The 26,743-nt window shown below is 31.7% G+C and overlaps 4 protein-coding genes across 4 annotated transcripts; 1 reads left to right on the top strand and 3 right to left on the bottom strand.

Moving 5' to 3' along the window:
- Positions 1 to 2,032: 2,032 nt before the first annotated feature.
- LOC124914452 (protein DETOXIFICATION 27-like) lies at positions 2,033 to 4,900 on the top strand. The gene is made up of 8 exons (XM_047455005.1): positions 2,033 to 2,355; positions 2,444 to 2,985; positions 3,139 to 3,225; positions 3,315 to 3,371; positions 3,974 to 4,212; positions 4,292 to 4,410; positions 4,485 to 4,574; positions 4,669 to 4,900. The coding sequence occupies exons 1-8, from the start codon at positions 2,086 to 2,088 to the stop codon at positions 4,729 to 4,731; spliced, it is 1,467 nt and encodes a 488-aa protein (XP_047310961.1). The 5' UTR covers positions 2,033 to 2,085; the 3' UTR covers positions 4,732 to 4,900.
- A 9,501-nt stretch (positions 4,901 to 14,401) lies between these two features.
- LOC124916498 (putative clathrin assembly protein At4g40080) lies at positions 14,402 to 15,509 on the bottom strand. Its single transcript, XM_047457220.1, has one exon. The coding sequence runs from the start codon at positions 15,493 to 15,495 to the stop codon at positions 14,443 to 14,445; it is 1,053 nt and encodes a 350-aa protein (XP_047313176.1). The 5' UTR covers positions 15,496 to 15,509; the 3' UTR covers positions 14,402 to 14,442.
- A 4,451-nt stretch (positions 15,510 to 19,960) lies between these two features.
- On the bottom strand, positions 19,961 to 21,123 carry LOC124915727 (RING-H2 finger protein ATL32-like). Its single transcript, XM_047456492.1, has one exon. The coding sequence runs from the start codon at positions 21,037 to 21,039 to the stop codon at positions 20,095 to 20,097; it is 945 nt and encodes a 314-aa protein (XP_047312448.1). The 5' UTR covers positions 21,040 to 21,123; the 3' UTR covers positions 19,961 to 20,094.
- A 2,364-nt stretch (positions 21,124 to 23,487) lies between these two features.
- LOC124916493 (ATP synthase subunit beta, mitochondrial-like) lies at positions 23,488 to 25,434 on the bottom strand. The gene is made up of 5 exons (XM_047457215.1): positions 24,982 to 25,434; positions 24,834 to 24,909; positions 24,452 to 24,762; positions 23,995 to 24,378; positions 23,488 to 23,916 (listed from the first exon to the last, which is right to left on the bottom strand). Exons 1-5 carry the CDS (start codon positions 25,432 to 25,434, stop codon positions 23,488 to 23,490), a joined length of 1,653 nt encoding a protein of 550 aa, XP_047313171.1.
- Positions 25,435 to 26,743: the final 1,309 nt, after the last annotated feature.

The raw sequence follows: 26,743 nt of genomic DNA, 5'->3' as shown, positions 1-26,743 counted from the left end.
GAATTCACTTTTGGGAAATTTTAATTTCAGAAATTATTATTACAATTTAATATCTATATCATTAATTATTTGTATTGATTTTATTTTGTATTATTTACTAATTAATTTTTTTTATGTATAATTCGAACTCATTAACTTTGAATTAATTCATTATAAAATATATCAAATATAACTAAACATATCCATACTCTAATACTATTTTAATCATCTCTTTATTTTTTGCAATAAGCAAAAGAATTAACACAAAAATCTCTATATTTCGAAACCAAACCAAACAAGCCCTAATAATGTGTCATGATCAATCATTTTAGTATTTTACTTTACAATGTCCTTTCCTCCACAAAATATAGTAGAATCCTTTCATCTTTATTCATTTATCCCTTATGTATTAATTTTGTATTATTAATTAATTTTTATATGTGTAACTCCATCGAGTATTAATTCCTTATCTATATATATAATGATATTTAATTTTTAAAGTGTCCGAATTGCCGGGTCGAGAGTTGTGGTTAATTTGGATACTTGGGTCGGATTGTGGGTTGACCCGCCTTTAAATTTAAAACAGTTAAAAATAAAATTAAAAATGCTAGAGATATGTTTCGAACTTGCAACGTAACAAAACAAGTACAACTCTTTAACTAACTAGGCTACAAAGACTTTATATTTTAAATTCAACACAAAATTTGATAAACGCGAGACGTTTTAATATTAATATAAGTTCAACTTTTTGACTAACTAATCTATATACATATAATGATGCTTAATTTTTAAAGTGTCCGGATTACCGGGTCGAGAGCTGTGGTTAATTTGGATACTTGGGTCGGATTGTGGGTTGACCCGTTTTAAAATTTAAAACGGTTAAAAATAAAATTAAAAATGTTAGAGGTATGTTTTGAATTTGCAACCTAACAAAATAAGTACAATTCTTTAACCAACTAGGCTACTAAGACTTTATATTTTAAATTCAATACCAAATTTGATAAACGCGGGACGTTTTAATATCAATATAAGTTCAAATTTTTAACTAACTAATCTATATATATATAATGATGCTTAATTTTTAAAGTGTCCGGATTGTCGGATCGAGAGCTGTGGTTAATTTGGATACCTGGGTCGGATTGTGGGTTGACCCGCCTTTAAATTTAAAACGGTTAAAAATAAAATTAAAAATGTTAGAGGTATGTTTCAAACTTGCAACATAACAAAACAAGTACAACTCTTTAACCAACTAGGCTACTAAGACTTTATATTTTAAATTCAACACCAAATTTGATAAACGCGGGACGTTTTAATATTAATATATAAGTTCAACTTTTTGATTAACTAATCTATATATATATAATGATGGTTAATTTTTAAAGTGTCCGGATTGCCGGGTCGAGAGTTGTGGTTAATTTGGATACTTAGGTCGGATTGTGGGTTGACCCGTTTTAAAATTTAAAACGGTTAAAAATAAAATAAAAAATGTTAGAGGTATGTTTCGAACTTGCAACCTAACAAAAATAAGTACAACCTTTTTCCAACTAGGCTACTAAGACTTTATATTTTAAATTCAACACCAAATTTGATGAACGCGAGACGTTTTAACATTAATATAAATTCAATTTTTTAACTAACTAATATATAATGATGTTGAGTAAATGGATACTTGGGTCGGATTGTGGATTGACCCACCCATAAACTTAAAACGGTTAAAAATAAAATTAAAAAATGTTATCCGTAATTTTTTTTTCACGATTTTTTTATATTATTACTCGTGCGGGCTAAATGCTTGTATAAATAAAACTCAAATATAACTAAAGACAGATTTGTTTCTAAACACATTTTTTCCCCTTACATGTTAATATGTTAAATACTATTTAAATCATCTATTTTTTGCAATAAGCAAAATAAATAAATTTTCTTAAAACAAAAATCTCTATATTTCGAAACTAAAACAAACAAGCCCTAAATAATGTGTCATCATCAATCATTTTTCTATATTGTCCTTTCCTCCATAAATATAGTGCTCACTGCTCTCCTTTCATTTCTCTTTTATTTTCTACACTCCTTAATCTTCATCTCATCTCATCTCATCCTCCCTCTATGGCGAGCGGCGGGTCATCAGAGAAGAAGGACCCGAAACTAGTCCCTCTACTAGATTCGAGCAAGTACGAGGAGGCCGGATTTTGGAGAAGATTCTGGGATGAATCGAAGAAACTATGGCACTTAGTAGGTCCGTCCATCTTTAGTCGTCTAGCCACTTATTCCATGTTCGTCATCACTCAAGCCTTCGCCGGCCATCTCGGCGATAGCGAGCTCGCCGCCATCTCCATCGCTAGTAATGTCATTGTCGGTTTCGCTTTTGGCCTCATGGTAATCAATCTATTTATACCATTTTCGGTCTAATTTCAATTATTAGCATATCTTATTACCGTAAAAATTAAATCTTTGATGGGTGCAGCTAGGAATGGCGAGTGCTTTGGAAACGATGTGTGGTCAAGCATTTGGTGCAAAGAAATATAACATGCTTGGGATATATCTACAAAGATCATGGATCGTTCTATTTGGATGCAGCATCCTTCTTCTTCCACTTTACCTATTCGCTTCACCATTTCTAAAGCTTTTGGGTCAGACCGATGAGGTATCGGAGCTTTCCGGCTACGTTTGCCTATGGATGATTCCAGTTCACTTCAGCTTTGCGTTTCAATTCCCACTCCAGAGATTCATGCAGAGTCAGCTCAAGATGGCGGTGATTGCTTGGGTGGCACTGGCGGCGCTGATTGTGCACATTTTGGTTAGTTGGGTGTTTGTTTACGGGCTTAAGTTAGGTCTTGTCGGGGTTTCGGTTACTCTTAATTTCTCGTGGTGGGTTTTGGTTATTGGGATGTTTGGTTACACTGTTCTTGGTGGTTGTCCTGAAACTTGGACTGGTTTCTCAATGGAAGCTTTTTCTGGTCTTTGGGATTTTATCAAGCTTTCTGCTGCCTCCGGCATCATGCTATGGTAATTTTTTTTTGTTTGTTTATTCTGAAAGCTCGTTTCCGCGACTCTTTCGAAGACTAATCCAACCCATCCGCCTTTTTCCGCTAGGAATCTAATTATATATTATGTTTATTATTGATGAATAATGTAAATTTTGTTAATTTTAATTTACAGCTTGGAGAATTGGTACTACAGAGTATTGATATTGATGACTGGTAATTTAATGAATGCAGAAATTGCTGTAGATGCATTGTCCATTTGGTAAGTGTGTTTTTTCAATTCATTTTTATTAATTATTTCTTCTAATAAATATTTGAACTTTAATTAATTAATTAATTAATTACACGCAGCATGAATATAAACGGTTGGGAGTTAATGATTCCTCTGGCCTTTTTCGCTGCAACTGGGTATGTTCAAATTTATATGTTTGATATGTTGAATCGTCAAAAAAAAATTATTTTTATTTGCTCTAAATTATTCATTTTATTTGCTAAAGCTGCAATATATATATTTGATTTTATTTATTCACTATCTTGATTGTCTTACCGAATAAATAAATAGATAAAATAAAATATACTGAATATTTATTGAATAAATAAATAAAATATACCGAATATTTTATTGAATAAACTGTGTGCAAATAAGCTGGTTTTGATGTTTAAACAAACTCCTTTTGACGTGGAATTTTTGTCCCATTTAAATAATTCAACGTACTTTACTTTCAAGATGTCAGTTTATTAATTGTAACAAATGATCTGTCTTGTCTTGTTTTACTCATTGTCAGTTTGCATATTAATTTAATTAGATTTGTACAGAATGAAGAAAAAGAAAAACACTTTTATTAATTAATTAATTAATTAGATCTTGTGGTTATTATGAATAGTCGTGTTTGTATGTGGTTCATATAAAACAAGTTAGTCTATGAAAGACAAGAATAAAACTTGCAAATAAAACAAGATAATTAATTAATAATACACTATTTAGGATTGATTTTTATGATTATATACAGAGTAAGAGTAGCAAACGAGTTGGGTGCTGGGAATGGAAAAGGAGCTAAATTCGCAACTCTAGTGTCGGTTATGACTTCTTCCGTCATCGGACTTGTATTTTGGGTTTTGATTATCCTTTATCACGATAAAATAGCGATTATATTTTCCTCGAGTAAGCCTGTTCTTGAGGCGGTAAACAAACTTTCAGTACTATTGGCCTTCACGATTTTGCTCAACAGCATTCAACCGGTTCTTTCGGGTGAGATTAATGATTATATTGTGTTAATTATATTTATATATGAATTGATAACATAATATATTAATTAAAAATGAAATAGGAGTTGCGGTTGGATCCGGGTGGCAATCATATGTTGCGTATATAAATTTGGGATGTTACTACATGATTGGAGTTCCTTTTGGATATTTACTAGGATGGGTTTTCAACTATGGCGTCATGGTAAGTATATTGTAATATTATTATTTAAATGTTTATTTTATTAATTAATAAAATTAATTTAATTAAATAAATAGGGTATATGGGCTGGAATGATTTTTGGGGGAACAGCAGTACAAACTCTTGTATTGAGTATCATCACCATTAGATGTGATTGGGATAAAGAGGTATTATATTTATTATTTATTAATTAATTAATTTAATGATATGCTTAATAAATAATTAATATTTGTAAATATTACTCACATTAATGATTCACAGGCAAGGAAGGCAACAACCCACGTCACAAAGTGGTCACAGACTGGGAGGAGTGGACCTAATTAGTTTTTTTATTTTATTTTATGTAAAGTCATTAATTATTATTATTATTATTATTATTATTATTATTATTATTATTATTATTATACGAGCTTGGATTGGATTGGATTGGCCAGGCCAATTAAATCTAGACCTGATTTCTGAAAATTAAATAAATTATAAAACTTATTATTCATATATGACTACAAATCATAAGTTTAATGGTGGACATCATATTAGAACCTTATATATTGACAAATTGACACACACATATATAATATACCAATCCTGAAATATGTATTTATTAAAAAAATAAAATTTATTTGATATAGTCACTATCATTCTATTTTACATTAAGCATTTGTTGTTAGTATAAATGAAAAAATAACCCTTTAAATATTATTGGATAAGAGTTACTTAAAGAATAAATGGTTCTTGCATATTTAATTATTTATTATATTTTTATATAACTTATTGTTTAAAACTTTCTAACTAGTTTGTTTAGGTTCACGGGTAGTTAATTTGGTTTGGAACTCGTTCTTTCTTGCTTTTTGTTTTCATTCCGTGTTTTACTAATTCAAGTTTGTTAGTGTTCTTTACTTTATCTAGATTCATTGATTCAGTTCTACTAATTGCATACATGTTTTTTTATCGATAATTTGATACATGGTTTTCATTTTTTGGTTATGTGAGATAGTATTGGTTTGTACATCATTTCAATCAATTTCGAATTTTTGATCTAATGTGAAATTAAAATGGATCTTAACTTAAATATTCATGTGTTTGTTGAATGTGTTTATTGACATTTGCTTAATTGTAAAAGAATAAATAGACAATTATATCATTATTTATTATTTGGGGAATTTATTTTGATTAATAACATAAAATGTAAAGATTAATGCCAATATTGGTAGTTTCAAAATACTCTTTACAAATAATTTATTTCTAACAATTATAAAAAAATAACTATGTTGTTTTTCATTAAATGCATTATAACTATTTGATACATTGAAATTCATATATATAACAAGTTAGAACTACATTTTATTTCTTGAAAAATATTTCATTATCATTATTTAGGTAAGTTTTTTTATTTTTTTTTTATTTTTTTTTATTTTTATATATTGGGAAGATAATTTTTATCTAGGATAATCTTAACACATCAACATTTTATTTTTACAAATCTTATATTTAATTTCAGAATAATAAAACCCGATTTGAATTTGGAGTTGTGAGATGAATATATAACAACAAACGTTCTCAATAATAATAAAAAATAAAAAAGAGAAGAGAGAAAGATTGAAAAATATGGGAGATCGAAGTATATAGTTCATATCGTGATTTGGCCATTCACTGGTCATTTTTCCTTTGGAATTGTTGGATTTGGTCCAGCCATTCGAGACCACCAATTTTCCCAAGAAAATTGGTGACAGAAGGGAGCTTCAATTTTTATGAATATCGATGAATGTTAATTTTAACAATTTGTGTGCTTCTCTCATATAACGACCGTTGTCTCTCTAGGGTAATGCTTCCCCTGGCAATTAGTGTGCTTCCAACACTGAAGTGGTTGCTTTAATTATCCAAAGTGCTCCCAAACTTGGAAGCCCAAATCATAATTATAGATCCACAACCCACATGGCTATCCAAGTAAGGCCTTGCTGCTTCAAGATTGACTCGTGATCCTAGTGAAGGCAATCTACCGATTTTCTCCCTCTTCTATTGCGGTCAAAATTGAAAGTTTATGTAAATGGTTAGTCAATTATTTACTTGAAATCGTAAAAGTTTAATTAAAAAAAAATAGTTATATATTATTATTAATATTTTTATATATATAATTTAGTATTTTATAATTAGTCAATTTTTAAAAATTATATATTTAAATATAAATTATTTAAAAAATAATAATAAATAAATAACACTATAATTAATTATAGTTACAAAATTAATTATATTAGTTAATTTATTTGAATAAATAATAACTTTAAATTTATTTTTTAAATATAAATTTATTTTTTAAAAAGTAAAATTATATAAAATTGTAAAATCGAAATTATTTATAAACTAGTAAAATTTTATTATCGTAAATATAAAATCGTAAGAGTTTACATATTTATAAGTTTATTTAAAATCAGACTCGTTAACATTTAGTGAAATCGTAAAATCGTAAAATTTTAATAGTCAACTCGAGATTTTAACCGTCTTATCTTTTCCAAAATCAATGGTTCAAATGATCACGGCTAAATGAGGCTTGGTTGGATATAATCCAGCCTTTTCCCCTACGCTTGGGCCTTTTATGCGCTTGGTCTAGGTCTGTCCCTGTTGTGTGCTTGGGCGCTCCTGCGTGGGTGGTGTTGTGTCCCTGTCATGTTCTTTCTGGTGGTCTGACCGTCTCGTCGAATTCCTGCCAACTCCCGACAACTTTTTTTTAACACGAATAAACAATAACATTAGTATTACATATATTTAATTCATTTTAATCTATTATTTAACTTATTTATTTTTAAAACTTGGTTTTATTTATTAAAAAAATGGTCTAAATTATTTAGGTTGATATCCAACTAATACGACATTGTTTTTCAAAATAATTGTATGTTTTTTTAATTTTGTGTGTAATGAGCACGTATATAATTTAAAAAAAATAGTTTAAAGCACTATATTATTTCTTCTAAAAGAATATAAATTATGAAGCAAAAAATGAGTGCCTACATCGACCGAATACTGTGCGCAGGAGATTGAGGAAGAAAAGGGTGCGTGATCGTGATCTCATTTTATCCTCATTTTTTTATGTGGGTCACCCTAACTCGCTTGTTCGTGTGCGCTCACCCTATACTCGTAGCCCATTCGGCCCGTTAGTTGGTCTATATATTTTTTTTGAAAAAACGGTTTAACACCATTTCATTAATAAACCCCAAAAGTGAGTGTGTCAATAATCAAAACTAGATAAACCTTAGTTTTGATTATAAAATGACAAATAAACGACTCAAAAGTTTCTGAATTGTAGCAATCAAACCACATTACAAACACAAATTATAATGAACAAATACAATCTATCTATCCCAACACGTGTTGTCTCCATATCCTCCTTTTGGACCATATTGCCTTTTTCCACGTCCTCTTCCTCTCTCGTTTTTCATGAAGGGAGATTGAATTAAAACAGATAATGATGCATGTTTACTCTCATTATTTAATCTTCCTTTGTATGAACCTGTAGTAATATGATAAAAAAATATTCTTCTTCAGAATTTCAGAGCTTTTGTCATTGCTTTTCTCTACTTCAGTTTTACGTATTTAAGGATCAACAACCTTAATATTCTCTTTATTTTTCTCATCTACTATATGTTTGTTTAATCCTCTGCCTCTTCCTCTTTATTGACTTTAGATTTATATTCTCCATCATCCATGTTTCATCAATTTCATATTTTCTTCATTATCTGATACTACCTTGCTTTCTTCATCTACATTATTGCTCCATTCCTTTTCTGATTCTTCCTTGATTTCTTTCTCTGCATTTTTCTTTGATGATTGTCTTTAAATTCTCAAATATACTCTTTGATCATTGATTCTTTCGTTTCATTTTTATGTTTTTTCTTCTTCTTCAGCTTTCAGGATTTTCTACTATTCTTCAATTACTTTTGCACATTTAATGCTAGCATATTGGAAAGTATTGCAGAAAGCACACTTTTCGTCTCAATTCATATGAGATTTCCATGACCATAGACTTTCTTTTCTTATTAACAACTGTCATATTATTTGCCATACTTCGAGGATGCACTTCAATGCTCATTCTAGTGAGGGTAAGTTCCTATCCTCCTTCTGTAATTGTGTTCATATATAAGATTTCTCCAATAAACTTGCAAAATAACTTATAGCTTCTGCATTGTACATGTGTGTTGGGATGTTCCAAAGCAAACATGTACCACATCTTTTGTTCTATGATTTGATTTCATATTTAAAAATAATTAATTTTAAGTTGGATCATTAGAATTTCTAACTTATCTCTTCTCAAATCTCAAAGAGACGATGGATCAAGTGATAATTTCGATAGATAATTTATTGAAATTAAATTAAAGTTCATTTTAGTTCGAAGAGTCGTCACTTGATAAAAAAAATTCAAGAATGTTTTACGGATATAAACATCATTTTTATTAGAGATTTTTATTGAGTTCGATATTTTGTAATACTCGGGATATGACTCTCCACACTTGTTAAAGAACAATTTCTACCTCACAAAATTTTGACTTTTATTTAGAAATTTTGATTCTTACAGTTATATTTGTACAATTATTTCCATAATCTAGGCATATTTTTAAATTTAATATCGCAAATTATGAAAAAACGATACTTAAAAATATCAAATAAAGAAGTTAGAATCTAAAAATAAATTCAAACAGACTCTTTTTAAAAAATAATTTTATAAAAATATTTTAAAATTTTAAAATCGTCTATTTTTTAATTTTTAAAAATAGTTTAGGATCTTTAAATGTAAAAAAAACACTTATAATTAAAAGTTTAAAACATAAAGGCTCTAGGCCTAGGTTGGACCAAGTGCCATGTGGATTACCGGTTTTAGGAGCGCATTGAGTTGAATTAGGTGTGAATTGGGTCGGGGTCAACACAGTTTAGTCGTTGGCCAAGGAGGGTTGAGACGCGTGCGGGTTGAACAGGCAAGGTGCAGATGAATTAGCTCATACAAGATGATTTTTGGTCCAGTTAAAGTTCATTTTCAACCTCTCGATGACTAAAACTGTAGGAATGAAGTTTTGGTTAGAGACCTCCAAACACGAATCTAAACATGTGGGGGAGATTCGTCATTTAGAACTTGTTGGTCATTGTCAGAAATCGTCATTCAACTAAGAAGGAGGTCGATAGAGCTCTAGTGAAACAAGTCAAAAAAATGGGTTTTTGAGTTTGAGAATTTTAGATTGGAATTCGAGGATCCCAAAAGCTTCATTATGCTTTTTATAATCAAATTCATCCGTAAAACCATATATGACTACATATTTTGACCAAATTTTAATCTAAATATCGAAGCTCCATTTGAAAATTTTAGAATTGTGTAAACGCCCATTTTTTTGCTTCGTGATTAACTTGGAAATACTACTAACAATATTTAGAATGTGTTAGGAGACTTTTTAGATCATTATTTTTGAGCTAGAGTTGAAAAGCAAAAACCCGAATTTTAGAAAACTTTGATTCAAAATTGTGGTTTTTCTTATTTAGCTTGATTCGTTTGATTTTTCTTCTCACATATGTCTTATAAATGATCTCAAGATCAATTTCGAATCAAGGAATCAATGAATTATGCAGTATCGTATTGTGTCATGTCGTGTAATGTTTCAATCTTATGTGTATCATGTCGTGTCTTTACTCACTCAAAATATTATGATCAACGAGCTCTTTCGCGTCGTGTTAATTTGTGTCCACGGACTTATTGATGTCGTGCTAACTCGTGTTTAAATTCGTGTTATTTCGACTAGAACTGATAATCGTTTTGACTCAATCGTGTAGTGTCGTGTCAATATTCGTTTTTATGTGTGTCATGTCGTGTCTTGACACACTAATTAATTAATTATTTATATATATATATATATATATATTAAATTATATTGTTAGTAAAAATTATAAAATATGATTATTAATAAATTTATTTATTTTAATTTAAAAAATTTAAATTAATTTAATAAGTTAAATGTGTTAACTATGTTATTTAAAAAGTTAATTAATATGTTAAATAGGTAAAACGTGTAGATATAAATTTTAATATATAGTTTCTTAAATAATAATTTGAATGTCGTGTTTTATAACATACAAATAATTATTCAAATAAAATTAGTTAATAATTTATAAAATTAAATCATTTATTTATTAAATGAGAATGTAAATAGATTTAGAGAGAATGTTAATGGAAAGTTCAATAGTTTAGGTCATATAACTAATTGTGTTTATGTCGTTTCGTGTATACTCATGCTCGTGTCGTGTCTATACTCGTGTTATATACGTGTCGACCCGTGACCGTGTAACGATTATATAATTCATAATCGTGTCATGATCGTATCGTCTCGTGCTTGTATCGTGTCCAATTCACGACCCGAGTGAGATAATATCATATTGTATTATTACGTACTAATATCGTGTTGATTGTGTTGGTTCGTGTTGATTCAATTCATTGCCCAACTTTAGTCATAACTACTATCAATATAATAATCTTTGTGCGTCTATTCAGTAAATATCATCCTCGAGTTCCTCCTACTAAGTTAGATTTACCTAGTGCTACATACATTGAGCACATATCTGATAATGACTAGGACGAAAGTGTTGTCTCTTATGTTAATCATGATCTAGGATATGGTCCTATGGAGTGAAGGTTGAATCACCCTTGCGAGCGTGAATCATATCACCATCTATCACCATCCTGAGCATGGATTATTTGGTGGTTGAGGAGGATGTTGTTCAGGATCATCATCCCAAAGGTCTTTTTATTATTTGTTTTATGTTGTTAGGTTTTGTAGTTAAGTTTTTATTTTTAGGGTTTTAGCCAACAATTAGACTACATTTTATGTATAGTCAGTATAGATAAATAAAAGTTCAATTTTGTAGGTATGGTTAGAGATGAGAATCATGCATAAACGGTTGTATTCAACACGGACAAGTCGTGTTAGAATCTCAATCGTGTCGTGTTATTTTCAATCTTATGTATATCATGTCGTGTCTTGACTCACTCAAAATATTATGATCAACGAGCTCTTTCGTGTTGTGTTAATTCGTGTCCATGAGTTTATTCATGGCGTGCTAACTCGTGTTTAAATTCGTATTATTTCGACTAGAGTTGGTCATCGTTTCGACTAAATCGTGTTGTATCAATGTCCGTTTTTATGTGTGTCATATCGTGTCTTGACACACTTATGTTAATTATTTATTTATTTATATATATATTAAATTATATTTTAGTAAAAATTAGAATATATGATTATTAATTAATTTATTTTAGTTTAAAAAATTTAAAGTAATTTAATAAGTTAAATGTGTTAAATATGTTTATTTAAAAAGTTAATTAATATGTAAATATGTAAAACGTGTAAATATAAATTTTAATATATAGTTTCTTAAATAATAATTTGAATGTCATTATTTAGAATGTGTTTTAAAACATACAAATAATTATTCAAATAAAATTAGTTAATAATTTATAAAATTAAATTATTTATTTATTGAATGAGAATGTAAATAAATTTAGAGAGATTGTTAATATAAAGTTCAGTAGTTTAGGTCATGTGACTAATTGTGTTTATGTCGTTTTGTGTATATATTAATGCTCGTGTCGTGTCTATACTTGTGTTGTGTACATATCGACCCGTGACCGTGTAACGATCATATAAACTTATAATCGTGTTAGATAGTATCGTCTCGTGCTTGTGTCGTGTTCAACCTACGATCCGAGTGAGATAATATCATATTGTGTCATTACGTACTAATATCGTGTTGATTGTGTCGATTCGTGTTGATTCAACCAATTTCCCAACTTTAGTCATAGCTATTATCAATATAATAATATGTTTGCGTTTGTTCAGTAAATACCATCCTCGAGTTTCTCTTACTAAGTTCGATTTACTTGGTGCTACATACATTGAGCACATATCTAATAATAACAAGAACGAAAGTGTTGTCTCTAATGTTGATAATAATCTAGAATTCGGAGGGAAGGTCGATGATGATCATATCACCATTGCAAGCGTGAATCATATCACCATCCCGAGCATGAATTTATTTGGTGTTTGAGTAGGATGTTGTTGAGGATCAACATCCCAACGGTCTTTTTATTATTTGTTTTATGTTGTTAGGTTTTGTAATTAAATTTTTATTTTTAGGTTTTTAGCCAACATTTAGGCTACATTTAATGTATAGATAAATACTGTAATGAATTCATGATGTGATCGTTGCATTACCATTGGATGGAACTCACTCGAAGCAGGAAATCGAATAAAATAAGCGAGACGAGAGGCGACCAACGGAAGCGACTAAATTCATTCTATTGTCCATCCAGAACTCAAACCATATATGAAGAACTAGAACTAGTAAAGTCACTTTGGGAAATTAATAAACTTTTGAATGTTGGTTTTGTATGTACCCTCTAAAACATAACATGCATGAATGAAAACCTATAAGATACAGTTTGATTTTAAAAGTTCAGTTAGATATGGGCATCGTTCATAAACGGTCGTATTCGACTCGTGTTAAACTCTCAATCGTGAAGTGTCATGTCGTGTCATGTTTCAAACTTATGTGTATCATAGTGTCTTGACTCACTTAAAATATTATGATAAATGAGCTCTTTCGTGTAGTGTTATGTGTTATTAAAAATTTAAAAATATGAGTATTAATTTATTTATTTTAATTTTGAAAAATTTAATTAATTTATAAGTTAAATGTGTTAAATATGTTATTTAAAAAGCTAATTAATATGTTAAATATGTAAAACATGTAGATATAAATTTTAATATATAGTTTCATAAATAATAATTTGAATGTTAATTATTTAAACTGTGTTTTAAAACATACAAATAATTATTCAAATAAAACCAGTTAATAATTTATAAAATTAAATCATCTATTTGTTGAATTAGAATGATAATAGATTTAAAGAGAATGTTAATATAAAGTTGAGTAGCTTAAGTCATGTGACTAGTTGTGTTTATGTCGTTTCGTGTGTATATTCGTGCTTGTATCGTGTTTATACTTGTATTGTGTCTGTATCGACTCGTGACCATATGATCGTATAAAGTCATAATCGTGTTGTGATCGTGTCGTCTCGTGCTTGTGCCGTGTTAACTCACGACCCGAGTGATATAATATTGTATTGTGTTGTTCCGTACTAATATCATACTGGACTGTGTCGGTTCGTGTTGATCCAACACATTGCCTTGCTCTAATTTGGACTTTTTAAGTCTACTTAATAATTTAGAACAAATTAAATCCATTTCTTTTTATTAAATAAAAGGCTTCTTCAATTTATAAACAAAAACTAATTTATTTATATTATAGTGAAGAAAAATTACCCATATTGGTTAAATTGAGATAAAAAAATTATATAACTAGGACAACTTAAAATTCAGGTCGGGCTTGGTGATAGTTAATCCATTTTAAGAATCGGTCATGAGCATGTTCATGTGAGGCTTTCGGTTTGTTACCATCAGTGTTAGACTAACCAGGTTTGTTGTTGTTCCTTGGTTTGTGCCTCGATTCAGTTCCATTTGAATGTGTTGGGCATGGAGGCTAGAGTTTTCATGTATTAATGACACATAGTTCTCATTTTTTGGGTGACTACGTGGTGTTGTTTGTTGCTTTTTGTTTCATCTGATTTGTTTATGACTATATGGTAGTGTTGGTTGTTGCTTTTTGTTTCATTTGATTTGTTTATGACTATTTTGTTTAGATATAGTCTTGGCATGGTGTATGACTCAACCAAACCATAGACATTGTATAATGTTGGGATTGTTTTTTTTTTTTACTATTCTTTAGTCTTTTATTAAAAAAATGTTTTTGACCAAATAGCCACTATCTCAAACCAAATTATTGGATCAAAGCTTAAGTATATAACTGATATTTAAGTATTAAGACAGTTAGAATTGTGACAGGACATTTACATGGGATTATGGGAATCATTAATAATCATAAAAAGAATTACAATAAGAAAATTATCTACTTGTGCTTAAACAAAATAATTTGTAATTATTATTATTATTAAGTTTTGATTACCATTAATGAAAACTCCCCTGAACCAAACATTAACCTAACCGATTTATCACGCTTCTCGAACCGTGTTGACTCAGCCATCTTCTCTCTCCTCCCTATTCTTTTTCTCGCTACCTCTTCCTCCTCCACATTGCCTGCCATCTCCTCCTTCATTTCGCCGCTAAAAACCCACAAATTTTCCGACGATGTTTTTCTTGCCGGAAACAAAGTATCTATCTTCCTTCTACAATCTTCAATTCTCTTCAAAATACAACTTAACTCGACCGATTCTCCAAAACTCAAAGACACGAGTCTCTGTTTCAGCTCACTGAGTCGCATCAAACACTCGTTCACCGCCGACAAATGATCGCTATCTATTAATCCCACAATTAAGACAACTAATCCATTCTCAGTCATCTGTAAATTGTCGGGTATTTTGCAGATTTCTTCAATCAATCCAACTAACGAGTCAATTTCTTGTACCAAGTCTCCATTGAGAAACGACGACAGCCTCTGTTCTTGTTTGTTTTTATCCAACATGGAAGATGAAGATGATGATGATGAACCGAGGAAGAATCCGAGAGTTCTGGATGTGGACAAGAGGGTTTCAAGATAACGTGCGTAGAATCGAACCCAAGAAGAAAGGGTCAACGTTACTGCGGTACCACCGTCGTGGAAGGCTGATAGATTAAGGTAATTCCGTCCACCGGTGATTGGAAAGATCGAGAGTTGGTCTTGGAGAATGAAGGGTCCTCGTTTAATAATATGGTGGATAGTGATTAGAGACTTTAGAGCAACGGTTACGTCGCCGGTGCGATGAAGACGGTCCATGAGATATTGGATTAGAAGAGATGCGGTGGCGCGTGAGGAATCACCTAAGGAGAGGAGGGCGGCGAGGTGGCGTTCATCGGAGGGAGAATACGTGGAGTGGGTGGTGACACGTAGGATGGCTAGGTGGAGAGAAAGAGATTGAGAATTGGAGAGAAGAAGTGCTTTGGAAAAGGATGCTTTGTCTTTGACTAATCCTATAATTTCTCGAAGGGTTTTTGTTCTTCTTCCCATGGCGGATTTGAGTTTGTGAAAGAGAGAGAGAAAGAGACAGACTTTTTAATAGTGATATTTATCTTCATTATTAAGATAAAATGTACAAGTTTATCATTGTTTAATACTTTAGGATTTACTTTTTACTTAAAATAGTTTAAATGTCTGTTTGTAAGCAATTGTCTTATTTAAGGACATATTTCTACTTTGGACCTACATGCCAGTCTAATAAATTGAAGAAGGCCCCCGAACAATCTAAATATCATACATCAATGTATGAATTTTTATTAAATTATTTTTAAAAAATATATAAATAAATATTAGACACCAATTATTTAAAGTATAACAAATTTAATTTATTAAAAATAATAGTATTGGTATCTTGCCTATTTATTATATTTAAAATTTAAAAATATGAGACATTTTTTTGTTCTGGACAAAAAAAAAAAAAAAAAAAAAACTAGACTTTAGGTTCTTTAGCATGAATTAATCCAAATTTTACAAGGAATTAATTTTATTAAAATTAGGTATAAAAAATTAATTGTTATAATAAGTTAAAAGAAAGAAAAAGAAATAGAAAGAATTAATTAAAATTAAATGCATTAATTGATTAAAATGAACTTAGGTAAAAACTAAGTTAAATCAATACGACATAGTTTTGATGATGAATTCATAAAATGAATAAAACTAAGTTGTGCAAATGTCTTGCGCATGTACAGCTCAAAAACGCGAGCAGACGTCTCAAGTTCAAGAAGCATAAACAGGCATCTCAAGCTCAAGAAGCACAAGCAAACGTCTCAATTAAAACAAACGTCTCAAGCTGAGGAAGCGCAATAAGTCGTCTCAATTCAAGCAGACGCCTTGCTTCAGCAACAGTTTGAAGAAGCGCAGTCTGAAGAAGCGCGAGCAGACGTCTTGCTTCAGTAGCAGTCTAAAGAAGCGCGAGCAGACAGCTTGCTTCTGCAGTCGTCTGAAGAAGTGCTCTGTTTATCTGCAAAGCTCATCAGCACAACGAACAACATAGTTCGTTATAAGCAAATTTCCTAGTCATCTTATTACAACTACCACCAAGTGTTCAACCATTAGAAAGTCGACACGTATTTACGTATCAGATTCGACCATTGCCTACATCAAAGAACATCAAAGTATAATGTCAAATCCCTGGACATATGAACGGCGGATCACTGTAGCTCCGGTACGACGGATCCTCAAATATCTAGATTTGATGTACGGTGAATCTTTCCCGGTCATTTCACAATCCAAAAATCAGAGTCGGTCGTTGCTACACTTCACTATTAAAGATCTTCAGAGTACAACGATGACTTCTCTAGTTCTCAGACGTTACACAATTAAGGATTTACATAGTCAATGAGCTATAAATTCTTACTCTCTCTAACGGTAAAAACATATATTGTATAAGTTGAGAGCATATTCTTGTTGTAAGTTAACAGAAAGTTCAAAACAATCCGCTATTAAGTCTTGAATTATGACTGAGTTTGTATAGGTGCTATATAAACCAAAATCTTTAATGGAATCCTTCTGGAAACAGAAGAAAGAGTGACATATGAGTTTTATCTCTGAACATCCATAAAACTCTTGTGTTATTTACTTTCCGCATCTTACTGTCTTGCATCCGTAGCTTCAAATCTAACAAGTATTTTCTCACTTGAAACCGTTCAAGAGCTTGCGACAATTTGTGAAGAATAAAAACATGTTTTAAGTCCCTAACATGATTAAAACCGAATTGAAAGTCAAGTTTAATACAACAATATTCAACCCCCTTCTATTGTTGTAACCGATCCTAACATTAATTAATAAATAATAATACAAAATAACATTTATAAAAATAAAATAAATAATAAATTATACCAACAATTTAAAAAAAAAATTAATAAAAGAAAATTTAACTACATGAGAGGGAAATTTGCCGAAATGACCGTAATAATTACACTTTTTTGGAAATGATAAGTGCCTAATAAACTTTGCGAAAATGACCATTTCGAACGAAAATACCGTGTCGTGTAGGGATGGCCTTAATATATATACATTTTTTCGTCATTTTTTCATTTGTTTCTTCCTCGTTCTCTCTCTTCTCAGTATTATCCTCCTTGTCTATAAACCTAAACGGCGAGCGAACGGCGAACACAACACAACGTTGAACATGACGACGAAAAAAACGACACACAAACGACTTGGTATGCGAAGAGAAATTTACCAGATCCGGTGAGCTTTAACATGATATCGCGAAGTTTTGAAGGCGAAAAGGAAACAACACAGTTGCGGCACACGAAACGTGGAAGGCGAAGAGGCAGAAACATAGTTGCGACACACGAAACGTGGAAGGCGAAGAAACAACACACTCGTTACGCGACGACACGCTCGTCCATAGGATTGTCTTTGTTGAGTATAATTCCAGAAGATACAAAAGTAATCCGAAGCACAAACAGATATTGGTTAAGCCACCTGCAATGGTTGGTCTTGCATTTGAGCAGGCAACATGAAGATTGGTTAAGTAGGACAGTATGCAAGTAGTCATGGCTTAATTTGGTTCTACATTAGTTTATTCATCAATCATTTTCTCTTTAAATTATGCTTGTTTTTTCTGTTGTCTTTAATTATTATTATAAAACACTTGTGTTTGTTAATTGAGGATGTTGTTTGTGTGTAAATTGGTCGCTTAATTGTGTATTTGGAGTGTCACAATTATCAAGGGTTATTTCAAGCTCTTTCTCTCCATTTTTTTTAATAATAACAATCTCGTAGTGTTTCGATTGCGACTAAATTGTTGAAGTTTGTTTGAAAAAAAATAAATCAAAATTAACATCGGTTTGTAATGACCAATATTCACTCAACTTAAACCTTCAAATCTAGGTATTTTGAACAAAAAATAGTTCAAGGAATGCTACTGCTTATTGTAATTAATAATTAGATGGATAGATAGATGACAAAATAAATTAATTTGCATCAACATCCACACACCAAACTCATTGTTCGATATAAACTAACTATAAACATATTCAAGAGAAATTACAAGAGAATTAAAAAACTAGCAGATCTTAAAATAAGTCCGCGATTGTGCCATCGCGAGACACAACCGACTGTGTCGCATCTTCGCCTTCCACGCTTCATGTTCCGTGACCGTGTCGCCTCTTCGCTTTCCACGCTGCAGCGACTGTGTTGCCTCTTCGCCTTTCACACTGTTGCGACCATGCCATAGCGTAGTCAACTATATATCACGCGACTGCATCCAACTTCTCCGCCTTCGAATCAAAATGAGACCGCATCCAACCTCATCTGCATTCAACAACTTACAAAGTGCAATAATATGACCATTTGCCAAATCCATGAAATACCAACATTTGTACGACCATAGGTATTCATCGCATTCAAATGAAAATCATTTACACAAGGTTTTATTCGTAGTTGTGTTCGCCGTTCGCGATGGTTAGTCATCGTTTAGGGTTTAGAGAGAAGGCGGAAAAGAGCGAGAAAAGAGATAACGAGAAAGAAAGAAATGAAAAAATAGGAAATTTATAATTAGGGTTTCGTCGTGTGACGAGTGTGCACGCAACGGAGTATTTTCGTCATTACACAGGCTGTAGTGGTCATTTTTGCAACCAATGTTTGAAAGAGTGTGCACGCAACCATTTCATCAAATCCACGAGAGTAGCTTGAAAGATGAAGTCATTTGACTTTCTCAACCATTAGTGTTGAAATAGAGAAAATCGAACCAACCAATGTTTTGAAATATTGTTAGAAAAATCTCTATTTGAAAAATGTTTGGTCAAATAATAATTGATCATCTATATATATTTATATAATGGTTCGGTTTCGGATTATTCAAGTTATTCAATTCAAGTTCTTCAATTTTTTATTTTTTTAAGCAAATTCAAAAACCGAACTGAATATTGAAATTCAAATTTTGTGAATTCGAATTCGGTTGGATATTCAGTTCAGATAAAACATTAAACACACCTACACAATTGTACTATTTATTAAAATAATTGTACTTGCATTTTTTTTTACTTCCACTCTCAACAAATTTTAGATGTTAGAGTCTTATAGATTTTAAAAGGTTAGCGACTTACCTAATTTAATATATCGTATTTGAATTCGAATTAATTTAAAATTTAATTCAAAAATCGAAAATAAAATTCGAATTTAATTTATTTGAATCCGATTGAATATTCGGTTAAACCAAATATTGAACCACTTAAAATAGTGAAAAACTCAAAAAGAATAATTAAATAAAGATCTCTATATAAAAGACTTTAAAAAAAATACAATACTAAAAATGCATTTAGAGGTAAAAATGACAAATAATTTTTAATTTTTTTTAAAGAAAAAAGAAAAAAAAAATTATTCTAACTATAGAATTTTTTTATAGAAAGAAAATGAAATAAGTTGAGAATTAATTAGCTTATTTACATATTATTAACATATATATATATAAATAAATAAAACAGTACTCAGTATTATAATTTAGAAAAATAATTAATTGCACAAATTTTAAAATAAAAGGATATAGTACTTATTTATTTGAAAATTTAAAAGTAAACTTGACACACAAGGTCAAAGCTTTAGATAAGTATCAAATATCAACCTGGACCACATTTTAAATTAAACCGGAACGGTCAGTGGTCTGGCATCTCCGTCTATCTTAACGGCCAAATTACAGTCACATACCGTTGAACGTCCATTCTCTGCCGCCGAACCTGTCCTCCGTAAAAACGGCCACCCGCCGCCGCCGTCGCCGCCGCCTGACCTCTCCTGATTGCTCCCTTCCCCGCCGCTCCGATCATCCTCCGACGAGAAAGAGACGCCGCAGCTATTCACCTTACTGGGTAACTCACCCGTCGAGCGCGACCTACGAAGCTTCTCGATCACAATCTCCTTTTCCGGTTTCAAATTCTCCGACGACGGAAATGTATTGTTATGAACAACAACATTACTTATAGTAATTGAAATTTGATTATGATCTGTTGTTGTTGTTAGTACTGTTTCCCCAACAACATCAGTTGTACTGTCGACTATCCGGGCGGTATTTTTCTTCGATAAATCCGTCCGACAGACAGGACAGGTATTATGAGAAACGATCCAATTATCGATACAATCGCGATGGAACACGTGTCCGCATTTGGGTAGAAGTCGAAGGATTTCGCCGTCGTCAAGTTCGTTGAGACAGACGGCGCATTCAAGTGAAGCGGCGGCGGCGTTTCCGATCTTGCGATCCTTAATCTCCGAAAATGAAAAAGTTGGAAACGATTCAACGAGCGAAGTATCTAGACCTTGATTACGTTTCCAGAATCGGGTTGTGGATGAACGTTGGTGGGTGGAATTTGATGATGATGACCATTCTTCATTGTTATCGAAGCAATGACGAATGTAGATGGACATGAGAGCTATTAAGAAGAATATGACGACGAAGATGACGATGATTATGGTCATGGAGCTGTTGAGATTTTTGTATGGGTATTGAGAGGATGCAGGATTGGAATCGGATTGTGCAAAGGAGGCGTATGGAAGAAGAAGAAGAAGGAGGATAAGGTGTATGGAAGTTCTCATTTTCAGGCGTATGATGTGAATGAAAATGAGAAGAATAACGTGGCGGCCGGAATAACTCGGATTGGAGGACTGACAGCCGGCGAGTGATAGCTCTTCGTCTTTTTATTATTAGCAGAGCCAGAGCAGAAGGAAAGCGAAAGTAGAGACTAAAGAGAATCTAGTCCTAATCAGATGTCTTGGGAGAAAAGTAATCCTATATTATTTAATGTTTTGATTTTAGGGCTTCAAACTTTTTTTTTTTTTTTCAAGTCATTCAATTATATTATGAAATGGGTAGTCGTTTAATTTTAACGATAGAAAATTTAAACGTGTAAAGATCTTTCAATATAATATTGAGATATCCTTCATAATATGTTGGTTTTTCAAATCCAAGATTATATAATATCAAGATGATAATAAGATTTGGAACGAAAATGTATCTTTTCACAATATTCTTAGTTTTATATGATAAAAAAATTGTTTAAGCAAAACGATAAATGATGATATTTAAAGAAAAAACGGTACTCAATAAATTATCGAGCTCGTAAATCTTTGAAAAAATGATTAACTCACCGACAAACTGTACTGGTTTTCCTGAACGTCATTATAATAGTATTATAAATGATACGCATCGGACGACTACGATTATTGAAAGTTCTGCGATTTCTCTCAAACTAAATAATTCACTAAAAAATAATCGAGATTGTAACCCAAATATATATGTAGGTCTGTCATTTTAACCGCATCAATCCAAAATTTCCATAAAACTTCTCAAAGACTACGTGAATTTATATTTGGGGTGCTTGATCGGGGTCGAGGTTTAAAGGTTAGATTTCGTACAAATATGTCAATTAGAAAAATCCTTTAAATAAATTAAAATTCAACTCTAAGATGACACAATTTAAAATTCAGAGTTTCATCTAATAAAATCAGTATAAGTTCAAGCCCTAAGCTAAAACAAATGTGTTTTCATTGTAAACAAAAGAAAAAAATATTGAAACATAAATGGGCTAAAAAATATATCTCAATTGAAGAAATTATAAATCCCACAAATTCCTCCCCTTTATATTTATATGATTTGTATGATGAGTGAATATATGATTAGAGGTAGGTTGATATAATAATATTTCAGGCCAGATATTTATCCTAATTTTTGTTGAGAATAGGTAAAATTAAAAATGATTTTTTTATTCAATAAAAGTAGGTGGAAACACAATTCATTTGTCAAATTTATTAGTTTTGTAGTGAGTAGACTAGGAATTAATTTATTCACTTAATGAACATATAAATTTACATACTTTGATATTATTGAGTTCGAATTTGACAGGTTAATTTTAATTATTTTATATGGAATGGTTTATGGTTTTAATTAGTTGCTTTATTAATTAATTATTAAATATTCTTTTCTTGGTTGATAGTGTTACACTATAGAGGGATCATATATAAGTCAGTTTAGGAAGCAAAGAATAAAGTTTAGAGATTGAATTTGCTTTATATATATATTGAGGGTCCTACTTAGCTATAAAATTTCAGCAATAGACTAAAACATTTCAACTCACATATCTCAAAGTTTGATCTTGATAAAAATATTAAAAATATATTATTAAAGTGAATATTATTTAATAATAATTTATAAATTATTAGTTTGGTTTACTTTTAACATGATTAATTTGAGTGAGAGAGAGTTATGTATTATATAATAAAGATATTGTTAATTTTTTTAATTTTAAATTTAAATATTTATGGATGAAATTTGACCTTTTGTTTTTATATATACTAGGAAATATCTAAGTAAATAAGTTGACATGTGAAGCTGACATCTCTATCCCTCCCTTATAAATGTGAAGATGACATCTCTAGGCTTGCTTACGATGATATGTATCCATCCACATCTATAACTATTTTCTTATATATTTTTTTAGAAAAGGAAAATTAATTATTTTTATGTAAAAATGTCATTGAAGTTTGCAAAATATACACAAATTACTTGGGAAAAGGATAGACTAACAATTTTTTAAAAATGAATGGTTACAAATTATTTATTATTATTATTATTTTAAACGGGTGTGTGCATATGAAGAAATTTTAAATATATGTAATTTATTTATTTATTTTATTATTGAGTTATGAGTCTATGTATAAAATATAAGATCTCTATTTCTATAAAAACAAGTTTTAACATGACTATTTATGATACACAAAAATTCTTTATTCATTTGTAGTCAATTTCTTTTACGTTCGATAAAGAAATTGTACAATAATATTGTGTAAGTTAGTGATTATAATATAGGTTTAATATGAATGTCAAACTAACAATAAACCTTGTTTGATCTGGGATTTTTTTATTAGGATTTAAAAACTTTGTCCATGTCCTAAAATTTTCAAATTCCAGAATCCCATCATATGCATATTTGTTGTAAAAAAACAAACAAAGCAAACAACAATTCAAAGGCAACACATTTTAACTGATCAAGTGGCAGTAGTTACTTTAGCAAGCTTCTCACCTTTGGCAATGACTTCTTCTATTCCTCCAACCATATAAAACGCTTGTTCCGGCAGATCATCGTATTTTCCACCCAAAACATCCTTAAAACTCGCCGTTGTTTCCTTAAGCTCCACGTATTTCCCCGGCGCACCGGTAAAGATCTCCGCAACTTGAAACGGTTGGCTCAAGAACCTCTGAATCTTTCTAGCACGAGCCACCGTCAGTTTGTCGTCTTCACTCAGCTCATCCATTCCCAAAATAGCAATAATATCTTGAAGACTCTTGTAATCTTGCAAAACCTTCTTCACTCCTAAAGCTGTACCATAATGTTCATCTCCCAATATATGGGGTGAAAGCATTCGTGACGTTGAATCCAATGGATCAACCGCTGGATATATCCCCAACTCCGCAATCTACAAAAAGGGTCAGACTCAGTCACTCAGATCCAATTTTCAAACTTGATCATGTTATAGAATTACAAATTTACAAACCTGTCGACTTAGGACGGTAGTGGCGTCCAAGTGAGCAAAGGTGGTGGCTGGAGCTGGATCGGATAAGTCATCAGCTGGTACGTAAACCGCCTGGACAGAAGTGATGGATCCTTTCTTGGTTGTTGTGATTCTCTCTTGAAGACCGCCGAGATCTGAGGCTAGAGTTGGTTGGTAACCCACAGCCGATGGGATTCGTCCTAACAGAGCAGACACCTCTGAATTCGCTTGGGTGAAACGAAAGATGTTGTCTACAAAGAGAAGCACGTCCTGTCCTTCGTTGTCTCTGAAATGCTCTGCCACCGTGAGACCGGTTAGAGCCACTCGTGCACGAGCACCCGGTGGCTCGTTCATTTGACCATACACAAGTGCGCATTTGCTTTCACTCTAGTTAAACAAACAAACAAATTAATCAATCAATCATTCAACTGTAACCCAAAAATAAGTAATTATTAGTTACCAGCTTATCTCCAAGCTTAATGACTCCACTTTCGATCATTTCTCTATACAAATCATTCCCCTCTCGAGTCCTTTCGCCAACACCCGCGAAAACAGAGAAACCTCCATGAGCTTTGGCTACGTTGTTGATCAGTTCCATAATGAGCACCGTTTTCCCCACACCCGCACCTCCAAACAGACCAATTTTACCTCCTTTTTGATAAGGCGCAAGTAGATCCACCACCTTGATTCCAGTTACAAGAACCTCTTGTTCTGTTGATTGATCCACGAAAAGAGGTGGTTCTCGATGGATTGGTAGATAATGATCCGTTTCTGCATCAAATGGAACATAATAATGATATGATTCTTCTAAAAAAGTTTTAAGAAGAAGAACTAGTTCTTACTTATTTCACCACTTCCATCAACAGCCTCTCCAATAACATTCATAATTCGGCCAAGGGTTCCCCTGCCTACAGGCACCTGATATTTGATCACAAATGTAAATTGATTTTTATGAAGAAAAAATTGAAATAACATATATAAACATAGTACCGTAATGGGTGCACCAGTGTTGAGAACTTTCTGGCCTCTAACCATGCCTTCAGTAGCTTCCATGGCGATTGTTCTAACCGTGTTCTCACCCAAATGCGCCGCCACCTCAAGCACAACTCTAACAGAATTGTCTTGAACCTCCAGGGCCGACATGATTGGAGGTAATCCACCTTGCTCGAATCTCACATCCACAACCGCTCCGATAACCTGACAAACGCGTCCGATCGAACCCGCCGCAGTCGCCTCATCAGTAATCTTCCCCGTCTCCTTTGTCGACAGGGAACGTGCAGCTGAGGCGGCCGCGGCGTAACCTGCCACCCGGTTAAAGAGAAAACCGGTTTGGGATGCATTATTAATATGACTAGATTGTCGATTTGGGAATTTTAAGGTGGTAGATGATCGTACATGCGTTTTTAGAAGAGAAGACAGGGACAGGAGTTTACGAGAAGCCATATATATAATAATAATCTCAAATGTTTATTACAGAGAAACTACTGATTGAATTCTGGATTTTACATATGAACTGGCATGCATGGGAGATGTGTAGAGAGATCCGAACTATGTGAAATTCAGTTATATTTTTGTGGCGATTCACATTATAATTATAATAATATATTTGAATTTTATTATAGTAATATATAGAAATTAATGAAAAGAGTTATTGTAAATAACTAGAAATTAAAATGAGACAAATTAGCCATTACTAAGTATGTATTGCTTTTAAGTGGACTAAGTAAACAAGGAAGCCTTCAAATAATTATAACAGACTCCCAATAAATAGCAACTAAATCTTAATTTAATCTTGAGACAGAAGAAAAAAAAAAGTTTGTTTCTTAGGAAAATTTGACGAAAACCCTCGGGTAAATGAGCTGGTGACCAGCGCATAATTTTAAATGCGCTAGTGACCACTTCATATTTTTTTTTGACGAAATTGTCCCTGTCGCGAGACGCAACCGGATGTCAGGTGAAAAATCCACAATCGCGAGACGCACTCCCGGTTGCGAGAGCAACTGGCATTCACGAGACGCAACCGGCAATTGCGAGATGCATTCGCGAGACGCAACCGACATTCGCGAGACGCAACCGGCAATCCGATTGTGAATTTTTCACATGGCATCTGGTTACGTCTCGCAACTGGCGGTTGCATTTCGCGACAGGGCCAATTTCGTCAAAAAAATATATATAATGGTCATCAAGACATTTAAAATTATGCGCTGTTCACCCGTTCGTTTACTCCCTTTTTAGCTTTTTAGGGTCATTTCATCAAATTTCCTGCCTCTTATTTATTTATTCATTTTTTAAGAAAATGATAATAGATATGATTCGGATATGGGTCAATAAAAAAAATCTTATTATTTAAAAAAAAAAAAGTAATTTGAGTAAGTAGAAATATTTTATAGATAATGATATTTTTTGTTTGGAAGAAATATAGAACCCTAACCAGGCTTATGTCCGTCATAGAGCATCCGAGAGTTTGTTTGATGTTGTCTTATTTGAGATTTTTATTTAGAAACTATTTAATTAAAGGAGGTTATTTGAGTTTTAATAGATTGAATTATTGTAATGTTCTTTTATATTTAAATTTTATATAAACAAATTTAAATTATTTTGTTTGATGAACTAAAATAAAATATAATTGAAAAAAATAAAATAAAATATATGAAATAAATGTTTTTGGTATTACAAAGATATAATTGATTAACTTAAAAGGAAAACTCTAGTTCAGGGTTACCAAAATGTTAATTTGTCTTATGAAAATGAT

This window comes from Impatiens glandulifera, chromosome 9 (genome assembly GCF_907164915.1).
Source record: "Impatiens glandulifera chromosome 9, dImpGla2.1, whole genome shotgun sequence".
Classification (NCBI taxonomy): Eukaryota; Viridiplantae; Streptophyta; class Magnoliopsida; order Ericales; family Balsaminaceae; genus Impatiens; species Impatiens glandulifera.
This window is presented reverse-complemented; position numbering and strand designations above follow the sequence as displayed.